Genomic DNA, 19061 nt, shown 5'->3' with positions numbered 1-19061 from the left:
CTTCCCAACACACTCTTTTCACTGTTTAGCACATTTCCATCTTTATCCATCTTACTCCACAAATAGTCTTTTCCTTCGGGGCCGACAAACTGACAACTTTCAACATAATCCATTTGATTTCCAGCTTCAAACTCGTGATAATGACGGACACTCTCTTCACCCTGAAACAGCATTCATGAAATCTTCCTTCAAGATTACAACTACTTGATTTACAGTGGAGTGAAAAAGTCTTTGGCTTCTTCCTTATTTCCTTTTTTTGTATGTTTTTCACATGTGAAAGTTTCAGATCAATAAACAAATTTAAATATGAGGCTATTTAAAAAAAACAAACATCAATCATCCAAACAATTTATTCAAAAAATGGAATTTTGAAACAAGTGAGCTGTAAATACAAAATTGCAGTTGCACTAAAACACATTTTTGCATTGTCCAACTTTCTTATCTCTCGTCTGCTCTCACAGTGAGTCACACACATTTGTATTTACAGAGCACACTTTGACAAGTAGTCTAAACTCTGGGTGAAGTGTGTGATCACACCGAGTCCCAGCTGGTTTGAGGAGCAGACTGAGTCTCTGCAGGGTTTAAACTCAGTCCCTGGAAAACAGACACAGTCCAGTTATATCTGGATGAAAACTGTCTCTGTGAAGGCAGTTTTGTTTTTGTTAACACTCCCTCAGAGAGGGACAGCTGGTTCATGTTTATTTAATCCCATTATCCAAAGACACTTCTACATCATCATCCACAGTTATGGGTCAATGACAATATCAAATAACAAGATCAGAATAACAACCTTAGGATTATTGAGATTTGTACTTACTGTGGTTTCATCCATCTGAGTTTTGTTCCCTAAAATGAGAGAAGAAAGTCAATTTCAGTTTTGTTTTAAAATTCAAAATCATTCAATCTTAAATGTACCTTTATGTCTTGTCCTTATATTGACTGTTGCAGCAGTTATTAAAAGCGCTGCTAATCCCACAGAGACAACAATGAACCTCAAAGAAACAAAAAATCTGTCAAACACAAAAAATGTGATTATTAAAATTATTTGGTTGCAGTTTTCTGTTCCGTGTAAATTCCTTTCTTTTAAAAATGTAACAGCATTTTATTAATAAATGTGCAAATTTCTGTGATATGATTTGTATTTAAAAGTATTTATATACAAAGTTAAAGTGAGTTTTCATTTGCATATCATTTCAAAAGCTCAAATAAATTTAAAATAAACAGATATTTATGCAACCAGCTTAATCTTCAGTCCTGCTTTTGAAGGACTCTTCATTGTTGGGGTTGTTTCTGATTTTGTGCTTATTTCAGTTTTTCTGGCTGGATTCTTTGTTGTTTTTGTGTCACCTGAATAAATGAAAAAGTAAAAGCACAAAAGTTTTTCATGTTTCTCATCTGATGTAAACATGAGAAACAATATTCTACTTTCACACTTGAAATATTTAAGTAAATGTTTGATGTGATTTTACTTATATTACAGTTTTTGCCCACTGCTTGAACACATTTTGCAAAACCCCGCTCGCTGTGCCAAAACTGTACACACAAGTACACATGACACAACACTGGGAAATATACCATTCACATCTGTGCCAAATTGGAACTCTACTCCCAAAACCTAAACTCTGCTGTCAAAACCTAACATTCCTTTGTCAAAATGTAACTCTGTTGACAAAATGACACATACCTGCACCATATGCAAACACTCACAGATCAGGGGGAACACACTAGTCTTCTTTACATAAAACACTGCAGTCCTTGATTCCCATTGTTTATTCAGAAGGCACATTTACAGGAGACACATTTCCAAACAACCATAAACGCAAATAGACCTACTCAATACTGTACATTGCAGTACCATGAATACAGGTACAGCAAATAAAACAACAACAACACAATAGTACTGCAATAGAAAAAACACTATACTGTAAACACAAAAAACCATGACAATTGTGCATAAGTGGGCTCATGGATCCCGCCGTCTGTTGGGGTCTGGCCACAGGACCTCATCAACATCGCAAGCAATGTCCTCTCCCGCTAGGCACCGGGGTAAATATCCTCTTGCTCTCCCTCCATCCATGCTTGCAAAGTTCTTGGAATGGCTACGCTGAGGGCTTTTTGTAGTTGGCTAATTGGTGTTCGGTTTTGCAAGTAGGTGCCTTCAGGTGTGTATTTGAGTGGTTGCAATTACCCGATGTGTTTTGTATTTTGGATACATGTGTTTTCCAAATGGCACCCTGAGATTTCATTTTGTGAGCGAAGTGTCTTATGTATGAAATAGAGTGTAGCATGCAGGACCATGTGTGTTGCATGAGGGAGTAGGTGTGTTGCATAATTGGTACTGGGGTGCAAAGCAGCACTTTTGTTTAAGGTAGGGGTACATGTGTTTGAGGTATGGTAACAACAGCTTCACGTTGTGTTACTTTAGTCTAAGCATGGGTTTATAGTGTTCAAGCAACGGGCAAAAACTGTATTGTCTGTTTGTCTCTGTTTGTCTCTGTTTCCCCTGCGAAAGACTGGCGACCTCTCTGGGTTGTACCCCTCCTCTCGCCCTATGATAGCTGGGATAGGCTCCAGCTCCTCTGTGACCCTGGTAAAGATAAGCGGAAGATAATAAATATATGGAGTATGTTGATGTGGTGGAGGAGGTACAAGTATCTGGGCATCCACATCTGGCCATTTTCTCTAACAGGCTGATTCAGTTCCACTGTCACAAAGACTGAAACAAAAAGCATTTCATACCCCACATGTGATCACCTTCTATTATAAGCTACAACAACAATAATAATAATCATCATCATCATCATCATCATCATCTCATCATTGTTGTCCATGTATCTTCTCGTCTTCACTGCGTAGGCAGATCCTTAAGTTTCCTACGCTACGCTACACCAAAACCACGAATACAGTTTTTTTAATTGGTTTGGCGCAGTTTTCACAAGCAACTGGTACATTTTCAAAACTCTTAGTACTTATATCACAACAGATCATCAAAAGTGCACCTTTTTCAAACATTTCAGCATATTTTCAATTGTGTTAGTACAATACACATAATGACAAAATATCATTTTCACTACACAAAATAAGTGTTTCATCTAAATAAATGTTTCGTTCACAGTTACTGCCTTTCATAATGTTGTCACTATAAAATTTTTGATTTGCATCTCTTATCATTCAGTTTACAGTTTTTTCTGAATGCTTAAACCCTAACTGTGATTCCTGTAGCACAATCTCTAAAACTATTCAGACTTATAGCAAAACCACTCACTGAGTTTGCAAAACTAAAAGCACAAAAACTGCTTTGCACTCAGTTTGCAATTTTGTAACACACACTTTGCAAAACTGTAGGCACAATTCACTGCACAACACTCAATTACCAAATTTCCAACACACTCCTAGCAAAGTATACACATGTATGGCTATCATTAACACTAATTTGCCAACTGTCTGGCACACTTTCACATGTCAAAACTTTCTTAGATAATTAGTTCACTTTGCAATCAGCCTAAGCACTATAATACAGGTAAGCTGTGTGTGCGGAGTACAATGGAGGGAGCAGAAAGAGTGAGAAGTAGAGGAGGCCGAGGAAGAGGACGTGGAGGTGAAGAAGTAGGATGAAGAGGACGACAAGGACAAGGAGGAGCAAGAGGAAGACGAGGAGGGGGGAGAGGAAGATGAGGGGGGGGGGAGAGGAAGGGTAGGAAGAGTAAGAAATAGAATTGTAGAGCTACAATAGTGGACCATGTAATCAACCGTCGAATGACCCTGAGGGTAGCTGGCCAACGGGTCCAGCCTAACTCGAGCCGCTACACTGTAGCAAGCACCATAAGGACATCTTGAAATGAGAATCGGTGAGTACAGTCACTTCGCACAAAGATTTGTAGCACTGCCATATGCCAATGAGAAACACACCAATACCATTGATGTAAAAATACTGAAATTGTTACTTTACAGAATTGCTAGATGACCAGATGCTGGGGGCAGAGGAAGCATGTTCACTGCAGACCAAGTAACCCATATAGTCATTATGGCGATTGCAAATAATCCTATACTTGGAAATGAACACTTGTGTTTGTTTTGATGTGTGTGAATAAACACCAGTACTTGAAGTTTGGATCCCTCTATGCTTATGGATCTATGACAGAAGTATGAGCTCAAACTGACATAGCCTATCTTGTGCACAGAGAAAGCAAAAGCCAGATGTGTTTTGTATTCATACCATCAGTGTGCAGTTGGCGCATTGTGTGCTTAGTAGATGATGGCTTGTGTGTACTGTTTGATACGGAAACACCATTTTTATGAAGGTGTGAAGAGTTAATCTAGCTGTGTTTGCTTTTGCAAGAGAACTACAATGTTTGATTATTAGGTGACAGGTTTTCTTATTTGTGTGAAGAGTTTTGCAAAATTAGCCAATAGTTACAAAAAATGTGCTTAAGCAATCGGAAAAAACTGTAATACATTTTTCTGTCATTTAATTCAACCGATCTTAATGTTTAATCAATGAATCATTCATTATGTCCATGGATTTTCAACTTGACTGATTGTTGTCTGGTCATTTGTAAGTTCCTTTTAAGAGGAACAATGTCCAGGTGAAACAACTGCGTTCAGAATATATTCAGGTACAACACTAAACTGGCATGCAATTACTGTAACAGAGGGTGATGGAGCTGGACGCTGCTGTGAATCATCACAAGTATATTTTTGTTGATGAGGCCGCTTTCAATCTAGCAAAAACTAGACACAGAGGACGTAACCTTATTGGGCTACCATCCACGTCCCTGGACAACGTGGGGGGAACATCTCATGTGTGCAGCTATATCTGAAGATGGTGTGGTAGGCTGTAGACCAGTTCTAGGGTCATACAACACTGAACACCTGATTTTTTTTTTTAAATGAACTGGAGTAGGCCTGTCAGGGAGAAGACATCGTCTATGTTGTTGTGTGGGACAATGTCAGCTTCCACCATGCACAGCTGGTTCAGGAATGGTTTCAAACACACCATATTCCCCTTTCCTCAACCCAATTGAGAAATTCTTCTCTACATGGTGGTGGAAGGTGTATGATCGCCATCCCCATGAGCATTTCTCCCTTCTTCAAGCCATGTGTGGAGCTTGTGGTGATATAACTGCTGAGCAATGTCAAGCCTGGATTCGTCTTGCCAGGAGATTTTTCCCACGGTGCCTGAACAACGAAGACATCCACTGGGATGTTGATGAAAACTTATGGCCCAATGTTAATGACCGGCTTGATTAATTGTATAAAAGTGATAAAAAATAAAATAAAAAATATATTGTGCTTATGTAAATGACTTGTTGTTTTTTCTCCCTTTTTCGTGTGTGTGTGTGTATATGTGTATATATATATATTGTTAAGATTCAAAGTTGAGGAAGGAGAGTACACACCACCCAGGGTCCAGAGGATCTTTGGTCAAACAATGATTTTAATGAATACACGCGTGGGAAGACACTCTGTACGCAGACAGCCAGTAGTCCTCGACTTAATCAAAGCATGAACAGATATTTTATAGCATCAGGGTTTGTTTACTGACGCCCCTTCATACGTCACAGACACATTTTATACATAGATCAAATCAAAACCACAACGACTTTTGACACAGTTTAAAAGAACAATTGTCTCCTATCTTCACAACAGGTGCTTCCTGTCACTGCCGGATGCTCGCAGCAGTTCTGCGACAAACTGCTCTTGTTGCAACCCCAGCAAAACATGATTAAACTTTCACCTATAAATGATTCTCTAACTAAGTGTGTGTCTGTGTGCTAACCACAATTGCACCCTGTTTCACCTCGCGACTAGCTCCTGACCCCTCACCAGATAGAGAGACAGAAACCACTCTCGTATGTGTAATAATCGAACTGAAACTATGGATATGACTTTTACTAAATAAATGTTTTAATCAAGAACCTCTACTAAACATAATAACTGTGTGCATAAGCATCTTAAGGCCTTCTTAAAGCTATCTGTTACATTGTTAAAGCAATGATCATACTGTTGCTTAAAATAACTTCCTGCTTGTGCAAACTCTCTGCAAGCCTGTTTCCTGTCAGCCTGTGACTTTTAGCCTTTCTGAACGACACACACTGTTCAACCCCTGAATGCAATATAAACTCCAGATTATATTATTAATGCAATGGTAATCATGACAATTATTTAACAATAGCAGTAAAATAATTTCCCTTCTCCACAATATATATGAATATATTTTTTATTTTTTTTATTTTTTATTTTTTTTGTTATGCCTGAACATAAGTGTAATACTTGCTGTGTAAAGTTTTACAGTTCAGTTACACTCATTCATCACCAAGGACAATTTGAAACGCTTACCTTGTATTATTTGCTCCTGAATGAAATGATTGGTAAAAGTACTACGTTGAAAAAAGATCTTACTGTTTTGTTTGGGTGAGTAAAGCAAATGTTCTCAGTATATATCACAATGATCATATGTTCTGCAACAATGATTAAGTGGAATGAAAATATGTGCAAATACAATGAACTCATGACATCAGATTTGAAAGAATGACTAGTGGTGTTACAAATGTGATCAAATGTGAGTTTTGTACTGAGAGATTTGAAAATGCACACTTTAGTTGTGAAAATAGTACCAAACCAATTAAAAAAAACTGTAAAGTTCAGGTAAGGTTTTGTCTTTGTGTATTATTTATTTATTTACTATATTTATATTTATGTATTTATTTACTCAGTAACATCAGTAATGAGAGCTCACAGAGAGCACAACCCTCTCTGAAGGTCAAGGGCTATACATCAGCTATTACACCATGCAGAGTTTTTATGGATTGTTTATGCTGATGTGAGCATAGTTAACTGAGTCCTCCTGCAGCAATCATGTGAGTAACTACAAAACATTTGATGGGCGACTTGTTAACTGCAAAACAGAACTTCATAGACGTTGGTGGAGAGGCTGAGCATGGGCAAACAAAGAATCCATCATATTTGATCCACAATTTCTTTGAAAGTAAAAATAATGTATTGAACACAGAAGCATGTGATCTCTAAGCGCCCTTCCACTACTTCCATCGAACCGCTTATCCACTTCAGGGTCACAGTGTTATGTCACTTTTCCAGGTTCGTGGTGATGATGAAGGTGATGCAGTGACCTACAGCACTGTGAAGGCTCATTCCTCTTCTGCTGCAGCCACTGCTGATCCCAGCAGCCTCTACTCTACTCTCAGTTTCCCAGTCACATAGTTCAAGTTGACAAAAAGGACTCGCATTTAAGTTAAAGACTAATTTTGTGTTTGCATGCAACAGATTGATAGCGACGTGCTAATTATCATAAACTATTAGATAGATACCATTATTATAACAAACATTTGGTTTCAAATCCAGAAGCACGTCTTTATATCCTCCATTAAAACTATATAAATAAATGTAAATAGAAACTTTATTTTCTTTATGAAATCAGACCAGTGTGTTTCCAGAATGTGATCACTGGAGGGCAACTTGCATGTGACAAATAAAGTTCTGATTGATTGATTGAAGTGTGAATATCTAAATGTACCCACATAAGCCTGGTATAGATATTAAAGATATAGTTATACATTTATATTTTACAAAAACATTTCCGCTAACATTTGTACATTATTAACATATTTGCAACTTAACAACAAAAAGTTGTTCCTGGTTAGTTCAGCAGAAGACATGTGGAGGTTAAATGTCATTTAAACCCTGCTTACACTTGCTGTTCACTTTAATTTAGCTTCAGTTTTTTATTTCCTGTTTTACTTTGAAGTTTACTTTTCTTTCATGTCTCGCATTAGTCCTACTTTTTATTCTGTTATTTCTCAATCTGCCCATATTGTCTTCATCTGTGTTTATCCTAAACCTCAACTAGTCCTCGATGTATATAAAGTCCTGTCCTCCTTTATCTTTCCCTGATCATTTGTTGGATCTTGTGATTCGGGTTTCTTCTTTAAGTTTTGTTTAGTTCCTTCCACATTCAGTTCTCAATTTTGTTTTCGTTACATTTTAATTTGAGCAATTTTTAAGTCTGCTGTTTTCCATTTTATTTCTGCACATAAATAAACATTCATATTTGTAAACCATTTCTTTATTAATATTATTTTTTATTACAAAGTTATACTACTAATCTCTTCTCACTATTACAACTAGCATGAAAACCACCTGACGTTCTGTAAGTCTCTGTTATCCCAATAGAAAAGCTCTGATACGTATAAGAATTTTCTCAAAGGACTTCTAAATACCCTCTTGGTTTTACAGCTTGACTTGATGAGCAATAACACTGTGATGGAAAATGTCTTTATTCTATGTATTCATAACATATTTTAACAATAGAAGAATATAAGGGGCACCTTTGGGGGTGGGAGGTATGCCCCCCACACCTCCACCAGTGACGGCCAGAAAGGGCACCTTTTGCACGTATGAGGACGCACACATGCACACTGATGCACGCGCGTTCGCTCATCTGAAAAAGTGGCACTTCCGGGCCACGCGGTCCCCACTGCGCACGCTCTATGGCCTCCATATTAATGATCAATGATAACTGAAGAGGAAGCTTGAACCCTGGCTCTGGACATTTTCATGACAGTGGCAGTGCAGACATCTGCATGTTTTTTTCCATCATAAAGACTGTGATATGAAGCATCATCAAAGTGTCACTTCAGTAATGCTGCTGAGAGAAAGAAGTGTTCACTCGTGTTTTTTAATAGGTGACTTAAAACACCAAACTCTAATTTCAGGGGTTTATTTTAAGTTTAAAGAATATAACAGCTGGTAAGACAGCTGGTTTAGTCACTGTGAATGTTAAAGGAGATTTGTTAAACCATTGCTTAATGGCCCGTTAAGCAATGGTTTAACAAATTTGCAGTGCAAGTCACTCTTTACTAACACATTGTAGATCAGTTTATCTACAATGACACATGATTTTTGAAGTTTTCTGTGTGAGGGTTTAGTCTCTCACACCTTACCCTTTCCTCCCCAGTATCACAACAGTATGACTCCAAAGTACGGTTCAGTAAACAAACAAGGACTCTAATGTCAGAACAGAAAGATGCAGTTGGAAGATAATTGATTGTGTTTTTATGACGTGTAGTAAACTATACCCCTCTTCTTCTTCTATGTTGTTGTTCTTGTGTGTGTGTGTGTGTGTGTGTGTGTATACCTTAGAAGTCAAAGTATACTAATACTTTTGTAAGTATTAGTCATACTTACAAAAACATTAAGCGTCTTCCCCCACCCTCAAAGACAGACAAAAAAAGGTTTTTGCACGTACCACTTTTCCACGACACCACACAGCCAGCCTGAATGCATTTTAGATGCATCCTGAAGCGAAATCAGTTTAGTTGCAAAACTCATTGACAAACCAATGGCCATTTTTTTCAATTTCCATTAGTCTAACTACAATACTGAAGATATAAACCTTTGTGGATCCTTGAGCTGTTAAATGAGCTTTGAAGTATTAAAATAATTTACATAGTGAGAAACTTGTTCTTAATCAAGTGGCCAATTTAGACATGACCTTTGCCAGTACTGAGTCAGGATGAGCTCACAACCAATCATCCGTAACTACAACGACAAGATCCAAACAAGACATTAAATTATGTTACTAAAAATTCTGAAATAATTTGTGGGTATTACAGTTTTTTCTGAATGCTTAAACCCTAACTGTGATTCTTATAGCACAATTTCTAAAACTATTGATACTTATAGCAAAACCACTCACTGAGTTTGCAAAACTAAGAGCACAAACACTGCTTTGCACTCAGTTTGCAATTTTGTAACACACACTTTGCAAACCTGTAGCTACAATTCACTGCACAGCACTCTTTTTGCAGAACTGTAAACACAACTCACTGCTTTACACTCAATTTCCAAATGATCAATGCACTCCTAGCAAAGTATACACATGTATGGCTATCATTAACACTAATTTGCCAACTGTCTGGCACACTTTCACATGTCAAAACTTTTTTAGATAATTAGTTCACTTTGCAATCAGCCTAAGCACTATAATACAGGTAAGCTGTGTGTGCGGAGTACAATGGAGGGAGCAGAAAGAGTGAGAAGTAGAGGAGGCCGAGGAAGAAGACGTGGAGGTGAAGAAGTAGGATGAAGAGGACGACAAGGACAAGGAGGACCAAGACGAAGACGAGGAGGAGGGAGAGGAGGATGAGGAGGGGGGCTAATCAGCACGGCTAGCATTGTTAAATGTTGTCATTGCTAACATATAGCTGTTTAACAGCATAGTGAGTAGCGAGAACGCTAAGTTATTGTTAGCTTTTAAAAGAAAAATGTTGGCAACCGTAACCATGGCCTGCGGAGGGTATATAAATGCTGCACAAGGTTCCATTCGTCCCTTTACACTTGCTATTGGACTTGTTTTGACCTGCTCCAACCTCAGCCTGTGGAAAGTTAAGTTTTCGGAAAATATTTACTGAAAGCGGATTTGACTTGCTCGCCACAACAAGTACTTCATCTTTGGATTGTTTGTACTTGTTTTTCATACAGCAAAGCCTGAAGATGGCTCGTCGTGGACTCGACAGCCCCCTGGACTTCGCTGCAGGTACTTTTAACATTTCTTCAGTTATTTTAAGAGCTACTAAATGACTGTAATAATTTAATAAGTTCCAGTGTGAATATCAAGTTTTAATGTTATCAAAATATGCTTATTCCAAGATTTTTCCCCGTAAATTGTTTGTATGCTTTAAATTTTCCGGGAGAGGTGTAGAAATTATTAACGACTGGTGTATGAATTTGAAAAAAAAGGTGTTACTTTGATTTGAAGGCTTCAAATTTGACACTTTTTTAATGATTTGGTTAAAAATAGCTTAACGGACTAAAATTTGTAAAATGCCCCAAAATCAGTCTCTGTGGTAACAGCATCTTCAGCATGTCATGACGTCAGAACACACAGGTGTAAACACACCAGATCCCGGTCCCTTCCTAACATCCTGTTCTTCTTGGATCAAAGGCTTTATTGAAATAAACTATAACTTTTCCCCTGCTACAAAACATGATAATAAAAAATAACAAAAATAAATGAATATAAAAAAGAATATGAAAACAGTAATCATAGTACAGTAGTAATAATGGTATCCTTATGTTATGCCACTACTATATCTTATTATATAGCAGTTAATGATGTGAACTTAGTTGACTTAGCTGTTTTTTGCTTGCATGAACAAGTAGAAGTGTCATTCAGTCTGACATAAATGTAGCCTAAAATGCTTTTCTCTCATCGTCTGCTCAAACTAACAGATGTAGCTCTGTTCCTTTAGCACTTGATGTTTATTACATTCTTAATGTTATTTTAAACTTGTTTCCTCACAGGTCGTCTCGACTACGTGGTTGAGCGTCCTGCAGAAGAAGGCCTTCCAGAGGTCATCAGGATCCTGGATGACTCTGATACCGAGCGTGTCAGTGAAGGTGAGTATGGTGAGTATATCCCTCTCCCATCCTCACCCTCTTCTCCTGAAGCACAGGATCCTGATGACAGTGAAGAGGAAGGTGAGTACCCTCCCTACATACCTGAGGACGTCGAAGAGGTGAGTGAAGACACTGACAATTCCTCTGACTGGAACAACTCAGAAGAGTGGGCCGATTGGCCTAGTGACGACTCGGGGTATGACACCATGGATGAGAGAGCTGATTCCCCTCTCATCCAGGAGCTCCCTCCAGAGCCGTTTTGGCACGATTGGCAACATCCTATTGCTCCAGGTGCTGCCCCGTTCGCCATGCCGCCTTTCGGCCAGGCCAACGCCCCACTCTTCCCGGTTGGTGATCCTTTAGCTTCTCCTGCTTCCTCTGCTCCTCCCTCAGCTGCTTCCTCTCCTGCTCCCTTAGCTGCTTCCTCCCCTGCTCCCTCAGCTCCTTCCTCTCCTGCTCCTTCTTCCGCTACTCTCTCAGCTTCTCCTTCAACCTCAGCTCTCACCTCCTCAGCAAAGAGAAGCGGAGACGACACCTGCACTGATGAGGTAAGTGCAAAGAGGTGCAAGGTAAGTGATGACACGTTTTATGGCCCTTCAACATCCTCGGGTTCTGTTGGTGTCAGACGCTTCTGGGAAAGGCCTTTTAACCTTTCACTTGATGACAGCGACTCTGACTAGATTATGTTAGAACTTGTTTTTAAGCTTTAAATGTTTAAGTTGGCCTTTGCAGTGTTTGTAAATGACTAACATTTTTTTCTCAAGCTCTAGCTCACCATGCAGGACAAAGGTAAGTCCGTACTTAATGTCAACACAAATAAGTAGAAAAGGTTTAAAATGATGTCGTGAACTGACTGTAGTCTCTTGTTTTTACATAAGGTATAGCCTGTGCTTCAGGGATCAGAGGTAAGGTAAAAACACATAACAGAAGAAAAGTAAAGTGAACAACTCTGTGATCTGTGAATTCATGCTTTTCTCTTTGTCTTTTTGTCTTCAGGTGCTTTACACTTGTCCTCTCCCAGCATTCAGCACTTCAGACACTCAACGCCCAGGACGGAGCTAACACAGAGAGATACTCCACCCAGAAGACAGCCTTACCCCAACCCGATGAGAAGGATGGATGACCAAATGACAAACTGGAGAGTGGTGCTGTGTTCCAGCTATGTAAGTTATCACCTCACATTGGCTACAAACTGTCTTGAAGACTAAATCCTTCCAATAGCTGGTGTAAATCATTGTCCTACAGTACTGTAGGTTTAAGTTTAGTTATAGTTATTGTGTGTATATGTTGAGTTTAAAATTGCATTTTAACAACATGCTGCAGCTACCAACAATGGAAATGCTGTTTTGTGTTAAAATGACGTCTTTCTCGTGTTATTGCTTTGCAGGGCAGCTGAGAGTGGACAGAGCTGCACAGAGGACCAAAGATCCACTCTCAGCACTTCATACCTGACTGGCCACAGCACCACCCCTCTTCACCCAGGGTGAGGAGGGCCCTGACCCCACCTGCACAGAGGGAGTTGTGAACATGCACTTCTGTGTCGGTGGGTTTAGGAGCCTCCTCACACTCACACGGATGAAGACTGTCACTGGAAGATGTCTCCATTGCATCAGCAGGACGTAAGCATTTGTATAATATTACAGTTTGTGATGTTTTATACATGTTTTTATTGCTTCACTTCAAACTAGGAGATATAAAATAAACCAGTTTTCATAATATTTTCTGTGTATTTAGTTGTTTTCTTAATAAGTTATTTGGAACATCATTGCAACCTGTCAGCTTTTTATTGGGGATTTATAAAGTTGCTGGTGGCTCAAGTGTGTACAGTGGGGTGTTGTTTTTGTCACATGGTAAAAGTGACCTCATAGGGAGCAAAAAGAACAACTGAACAATTTGGGGATTCACAGACTTTGGTAATCATTAAAAGATGAAGAAAAATAGTTTTATGTGATCAGTTTTAAGTAGTGAGCAGCAATTTAATCAAATGCTGGGATGAAATGGGACAAAAGGGTCATGTGACAGCCACATTAGTTCCCTTCCCTCGTTTAACAATGTGTAAGCAGACTGCTTTAACCTGCAATTTACTGCATGTTATTAGGCTGCATGGTACAACCACAGTCTGCTAACCACCTGTGGTGAGCGAAGGTTTTGAGGCATTGTTCGAACTACTGATGAAGCTTTATCAATGCTTGTTAAGTTTCCCAACCACATTTCATCCCGATGGTCCAAGGCTTACATCTTTATGCTCACAAACGTGCTTCTGTAATTAACCAGTAACAAATGTATTACTTTAAGTTACAGTGTGAGGGGCACTGATGAACATAAATTAGATTTAACTTGATTATGTGTTTAGGTCAAGAGACACAGACCTTCATCTGTAAGAGGCTTTTCTTAAATGTCTGATCACGATGTTTGTGTTTGTCTGCAGCATCACTGCAGCAGAGAGGGTATAACACAAGGCCACAGTCACGTGGTATTCTGTCCTGCTATTAAGTGAATAAAATACTGAAACTCTGGCAGTAGACTGGAGCGAGGCAAAGAGTATGTAAAGGGACAATAAGAGGAAATGATGGGAGAAAAAAAAAAACAAAAAAAAACATACATGTCTGAGAAACAAAGGAAGAAGAAAAATAAAAAAAATGGTGGAAAAAAGGATTAGAGCCTAAATTCTAAAGCTGCAGCTTTGCATGCTGGCAGCTCCAAGATCTCACTGACATGTAATCATAGACTGAATAAACATAGGCCAGTGTGATGTCATTGATTTGTAGACTTTAATTTGTAACAAAGGGCAACCTCTGGGTACACACGACACAACACTGGGAAATATACCATTCACATCTGTGCCAAATTGAAACTCTCAAAACCTAAACTCTGCTGTCAAAACCTAACATTCCTTTGTCAAAATGTAACTGTTGACAAAATGACACATACTTGCATCATATGCAAACACTTACAGATCAGGGGGAGCACACTAGTCTACTTTATATAAAACACTGCAGTCTTTCATTGTTTATTCAGAAGGCATATTTTCAGGAGACACATTTTCAAACAACCAAAACAACAAATAGGCCTACTCAGTATTGTACATTGCAGTACCATGAGAATGGGTGAATGACTGAATGTAGTGTAAAGCACTTTGGGGTCTTTAGGGACTGAGTAAAGCGCTATACAAATGCAGGCCATTTACCATGAATTCAGAGAAAGCAAAAAAAACAAAAAACACCATAATACAGTAATAGAAAAAACACCATACTGTAAACACAAAAAATCATGACAATTGTGCATACGTGGGCTCATGGATCCCGCCGTATGTTGGCGTCTGGCCACAGGACCTCATCGACATCGCAAGCAATGTCTTCTCTCGCTAGGCACCGGGGAAAATATCCTCTTGCATGTCGAAACCATCCATGGATTGCTGTCACCTGAATGTCGCCGCAGGCCTGTTCCATTGCCTGCAGAAGAGGCATGCGGGCATGTGGTTGGCGGTCATATACACGCCATCTCCAAGCCGAAAAAAATTCCTGTATAGGGTTTAAAAATGGTGAGTAAGGGGCAAGTATACCACTTCAAGTTGGTTGTGGTTGGAGAACCAGGCCTGGACCAGAGCAGCCTGATGGAAACAAACCTGGGCTGATCTGGTCTGTTCTGTACAACTATGTTATGGAGAGCATCTAGAAATGTGAGTATATGTTGGCTGTTGTATGGACCTAGTTTTGCATGATGATGCAGAAGCCCTCGAAGGCTTATGGCGGCACACAATGTGACATTTCCCCTGCGCTGCCCTGGGACGTGCACAATTGCCTTTGACCAATGACATTACGACCCCGTCGTCTTGTTTTGCACAGGTCGAATCCAGCTTCATCAATGAAAATGAATTCATGAGGCTGTGCAACTCCATCCATGGCCAAGAGAACATATTACTGTACTACAGTGCTACACATACAGAACCCCATCACACAGGTACCTGTGTAGCTCTCAGAATGGATCCATGTGGTACTGATATGGTACATATTCAGCTGCTACTGGATTTCACCAATACTGTATTGTACATGTAAAGGACAGTTACACTTACCCGTACATATTCAGCTCAAAGTCCTTTGACCCTGTCACTGTTCCTCTCAAATGGGACTCTGTAGAGCTGCTTCATGGTGATGCTGTGTTTACCCAAGATGCGTCTGATGGTGGTGATGCTCACATGGTTTATGCTGTTGAACACTTGCCTGTCTGCAAGTATTTGCTTTCGTAGCTGGTGGAGACGGATGGCATTGTCTGCCCTCACTAGGTCCACAACGGCAAGTTCCTGCTGTTGTGTGAACAGGCGTTGGCGTCCTCCCCCAGAAGGTCTTCGAGTCAGTCTAGAGAAATACAACCACATATTGTCATCGCTTTGCTTATTTTTCTTACAGTACTTTACTGTATGTACTGTGTCATCCACTGTACTTCAATATAAGTAATCATGCTATGTTTCACAGAAACTACCACTTTGGCTGCAAAAGGAGCCTTAGCACCCTGCAATACCCTGTACACTTGATATGGTAATGGTATATACTGTAGAACAGTGCTATAAAAACCATCTGAGTGGAGTAGAAGGTAGAGAGGTGAAGACAGACCTGTTTTCTAGTCGGAATGTTCTTATTACAGATGCCACTGTGAAGCAGCTTAGATGTGGGTGGACTCTCTGCCCAGCTTCCCTCATAGTCAGGCCATGGTTGATGACATGGTCCACCAAAGTTGCTCTTATATCATCAGAAATATGGGTCCGTGCATGGCCTCTTCGACTTCGACTTCGACATCGACCTGCTCCTCCTCCTCCTCCTGCTCTCCCTCCATCCATGCTTGCAAAGTTCTTGAATTGGCTAAACTGAGGGCTTTTTGTAGTTGGCTAATTGGTGTTCAGTTTTACAAGTAAGTGCCTTCAGGTGTGTATTTGAGTGGTTGCAATTACCCGATGTGTTTTGTATTTTGGGTACATGTGTTTTCCAAATGGCACCCTGAAATTTCATTTTGTGAACAAAGTGTCTTATGTATGAAATAGAGTGTAGCATGCAGGACCATGTGTGTTGCATAAAGGAGTAAGTGTGTTGCATAATTGCAACTAGGGTGCAAAGCAGCGCTTTTGTTTAAGGTAGGGGTACATGTGTTTGAGGTATGGTAACAAAAGCTTCAAGTTGTGTTACTTTAGTCTAAGCATGGGTTTGTAGTGTTCAAGCAACGGGCAAAAACTGTAATATCTCAAAAAGTATGAAAGGTATGACCACCAAAAGATACAGCTGGCATTAGCACAGGGAGCAGAACAGATTCAAGTTTAAATGGTGGAAATCGGCTGAAAACGGAGGGAGTAGTTAACCAGCAAAGGTCGGAGCAACTAGAATAAGGTAGAATAAAGTTTAAAGAGAAACAGGATCTCAATAGTGTGAATTCACACAATAAACAGAGGAGACAGTTTTCTGGTTGTATGAATCTCAAACATACTGGTTCCAGTCTGAGTACATATACTGGGTAAGTGACCTGGAAACTTACTGGAAGGTGACTCTAACGCATGATAGGTGGAGCAACATGTGAAACCACAGCCCCTAAATGTTTGTTTACACTGTCTTCTTGAAATATCTACTTGTGTGATTGTGTCTTAAAAATGTTCTGTGTCTTTAAAACAGAGAAACCTCTGCTTTTATATGAACTTTTCAGACGACTAAAAAGGACGATAACTAAAAGGTGTTTCTCGTAGTTCTGTCAGTCTGTGATAAATATCTTATAAAAATCATTGATGTGTCACAGCTGTGGCTGTCAAAAATGATCTTAAATAAATACAATGAACTTTGCAAATTCTTCTTTAAGCTGACTGTCCAGAGATAAGCTATCAAACCTGTGATCGATCAATATGCCAGATCTACAAGTTTTTTAACTGAAGGAAAAAAGTGTGTGACTGAGGAAAGTTAGTTTTGCAAAACACCCCAAAAACACATTTTCAAGAAAATGATAAAAGGAATCTTGAGTCTATGTAAACCTGTTTAGAGCAGATGGTTTACTTTATTTTTACAAACATATAAACTTCATAGAAAAAGTAAGGAAACTTATATTTGGACAATCAGTTCTTTGCTGTCGCACTTCTTGGCAAAAAATCTTATGCTACTGGAAAGTGTTGGGTCTGCGCTTCCACAGGCCCCGCTGCTTTAGAGACTTATTCCCGTTAATGAAACAAGACGAACAGCTCAACCGGTTTTTCACATGCTAGCAAGGGAAGGATCTCAGAGCAGCCCCTCTGCCCTCGGTGTCAGACCACTACGAAGAACCATCACGCCACAGCAGCCTTTTATTTCTGTGACACACAGTTTACACAAACACCCATTATATAAAAAAAACCTGTGGTTATAAAAGATAAGGCACTTTCATGTATACTTTCAGTTATCTCCTAAAAGCAGGAAAAGTTGATTTCAATCAATAAGAGACCCTCTGACTGAACTGTGCTTTATTTTAGGTCCCCTTCAGATATGCGATAACATGCTAAATGAAATATAACTCTCCAAATGATGCTATAATTGACTCTTGCACACAGGATGTAGGGAAGAAAAGTATTTAAACTTCAGTTTCACGTGGTTATTGCTTCAAGAACGTAAAATATGATTTTGTGAGTTTGAAAACACATAACATTGTGTGCTAAAATCCTTCAATTCAGAGCCTGGAGACATGCTTACAGCTGAGTTTTACTAAAGACATTGCCCATATTAGGAAAGAGACATGTGTTTGGCTTCACTGATTATGTAATTTTCTGGCCCTCTTTCAATGTGACAAATCAAATACAGTCCACTCCGGAGCTGCAGACATTTCACAACTCAGAAACCACAACCGAAAAAAAATCTGCTTGATTTATTTATGCACTTTGTAAAAGACATGATCCACTTTGTCTGACTTTCATTATCTGTATCATTATTATATTATATGTAAACAAGGAAAGCTTTCCCCTCATAGACATAGAAGTACTCCTGATAATTTTATCACAGCTGTGGTAATGTAAGCCACAGCTGGCCAAACAACATGCTAACATGTGAAAAGGAGAATCCACGTCTTCATACACTGAACAAAAATATAAACGCAACACTTTTGTTTTTGCTCCCATTCCCCATGGGATGGACGTAGAGACCTAAAATTCATTCCAGATACACAATATAACCATCCCTCCCAAACAGTGGTCACAAATCAGTCCAAATGTGTGGTAGTGGGCACATCTGCTATATTGAGATAATCCATCCCACCTCACAGGTGTGCCACATCAGGATGCTGATCTGACATCATGAGTAGTGCACAGGTGTACCTCAGACTGCCCACAACAAAAGGCCACCCTGGAATGTGCAGTTTTGTCTCACAGCAAAATGCCACAGATGCCACAAGCAATGAGGGAGCGTGCAATTGGCATGCTGACAGCAGGAATGTCAACCAGATCTGTCGCCCGTGCATTGAATGTTCATTTCTCAACCATAAGCCGTCTCCACAGGCGTTTCAGAGAATATGGCAGCACATCCAACCGGCCTCACAACCGCAGACCTTGTGTAACCACACCAGCCCAGGACCTCCACATCCAGCAGGTTCACCTCGAAGATCGTCTGAGACCAGCCACCCAGACAGCTGCTGGAACAATTGGTTTGCAC

General features: G+C 39.6%; 1 protein-coding gene across 1 annotated transcript; it reads left to right on the top strand.

Annotated features, from left to right (window-relative positions):
• The first annotated feature begins 10306 nt into the window (after positions 1 to 10306).
• Positions 10307 to 14617, top strand: LOC146558425 (uncharacterized). Its single transcript, XM_085247896.1, has 4 exons — positions 10307 to 10555; positions 11323 to 12323; positions 12415 to 12581; positions 12806 to 14617. Exons 1-2 carry the CDS (start codon positions 10513 to 10515, stop codon positions 12096 to 12098), a joined length of 819 nt encoding a protein of 272 aa, XP_085104022.1. The 5' UTR covers positions 10307 to 10512; the 3' UTR covers positions 12099 to 12323; positions 12415 to 12581; positions 12806 to 14617.
• The last annotated feature ends 4444 nt before the right edge of the window (positions 14618 to 19061 follow it).

The sequence above is a fragment of the Mchenga conophoros genome, linkage group LG15, assembly GCF_057382185.1.
Source record: "Mchenga conophoros isolate Kocher_MC1m ecotype Shallow Benthic linkage group LG15, M_conophoros_male_GT1.1, whole genome shotgun sequence".
Classification (NCBI taxonomy): Eukaryota; Metazoa; Chordata; class Actinopteri; order Cichliformes; family Cichlidae; genus Mchenga; species Mchenga conophoros.
This window is presented reverse-complemented; position numbering and strand designations above follow the sequence as displayed.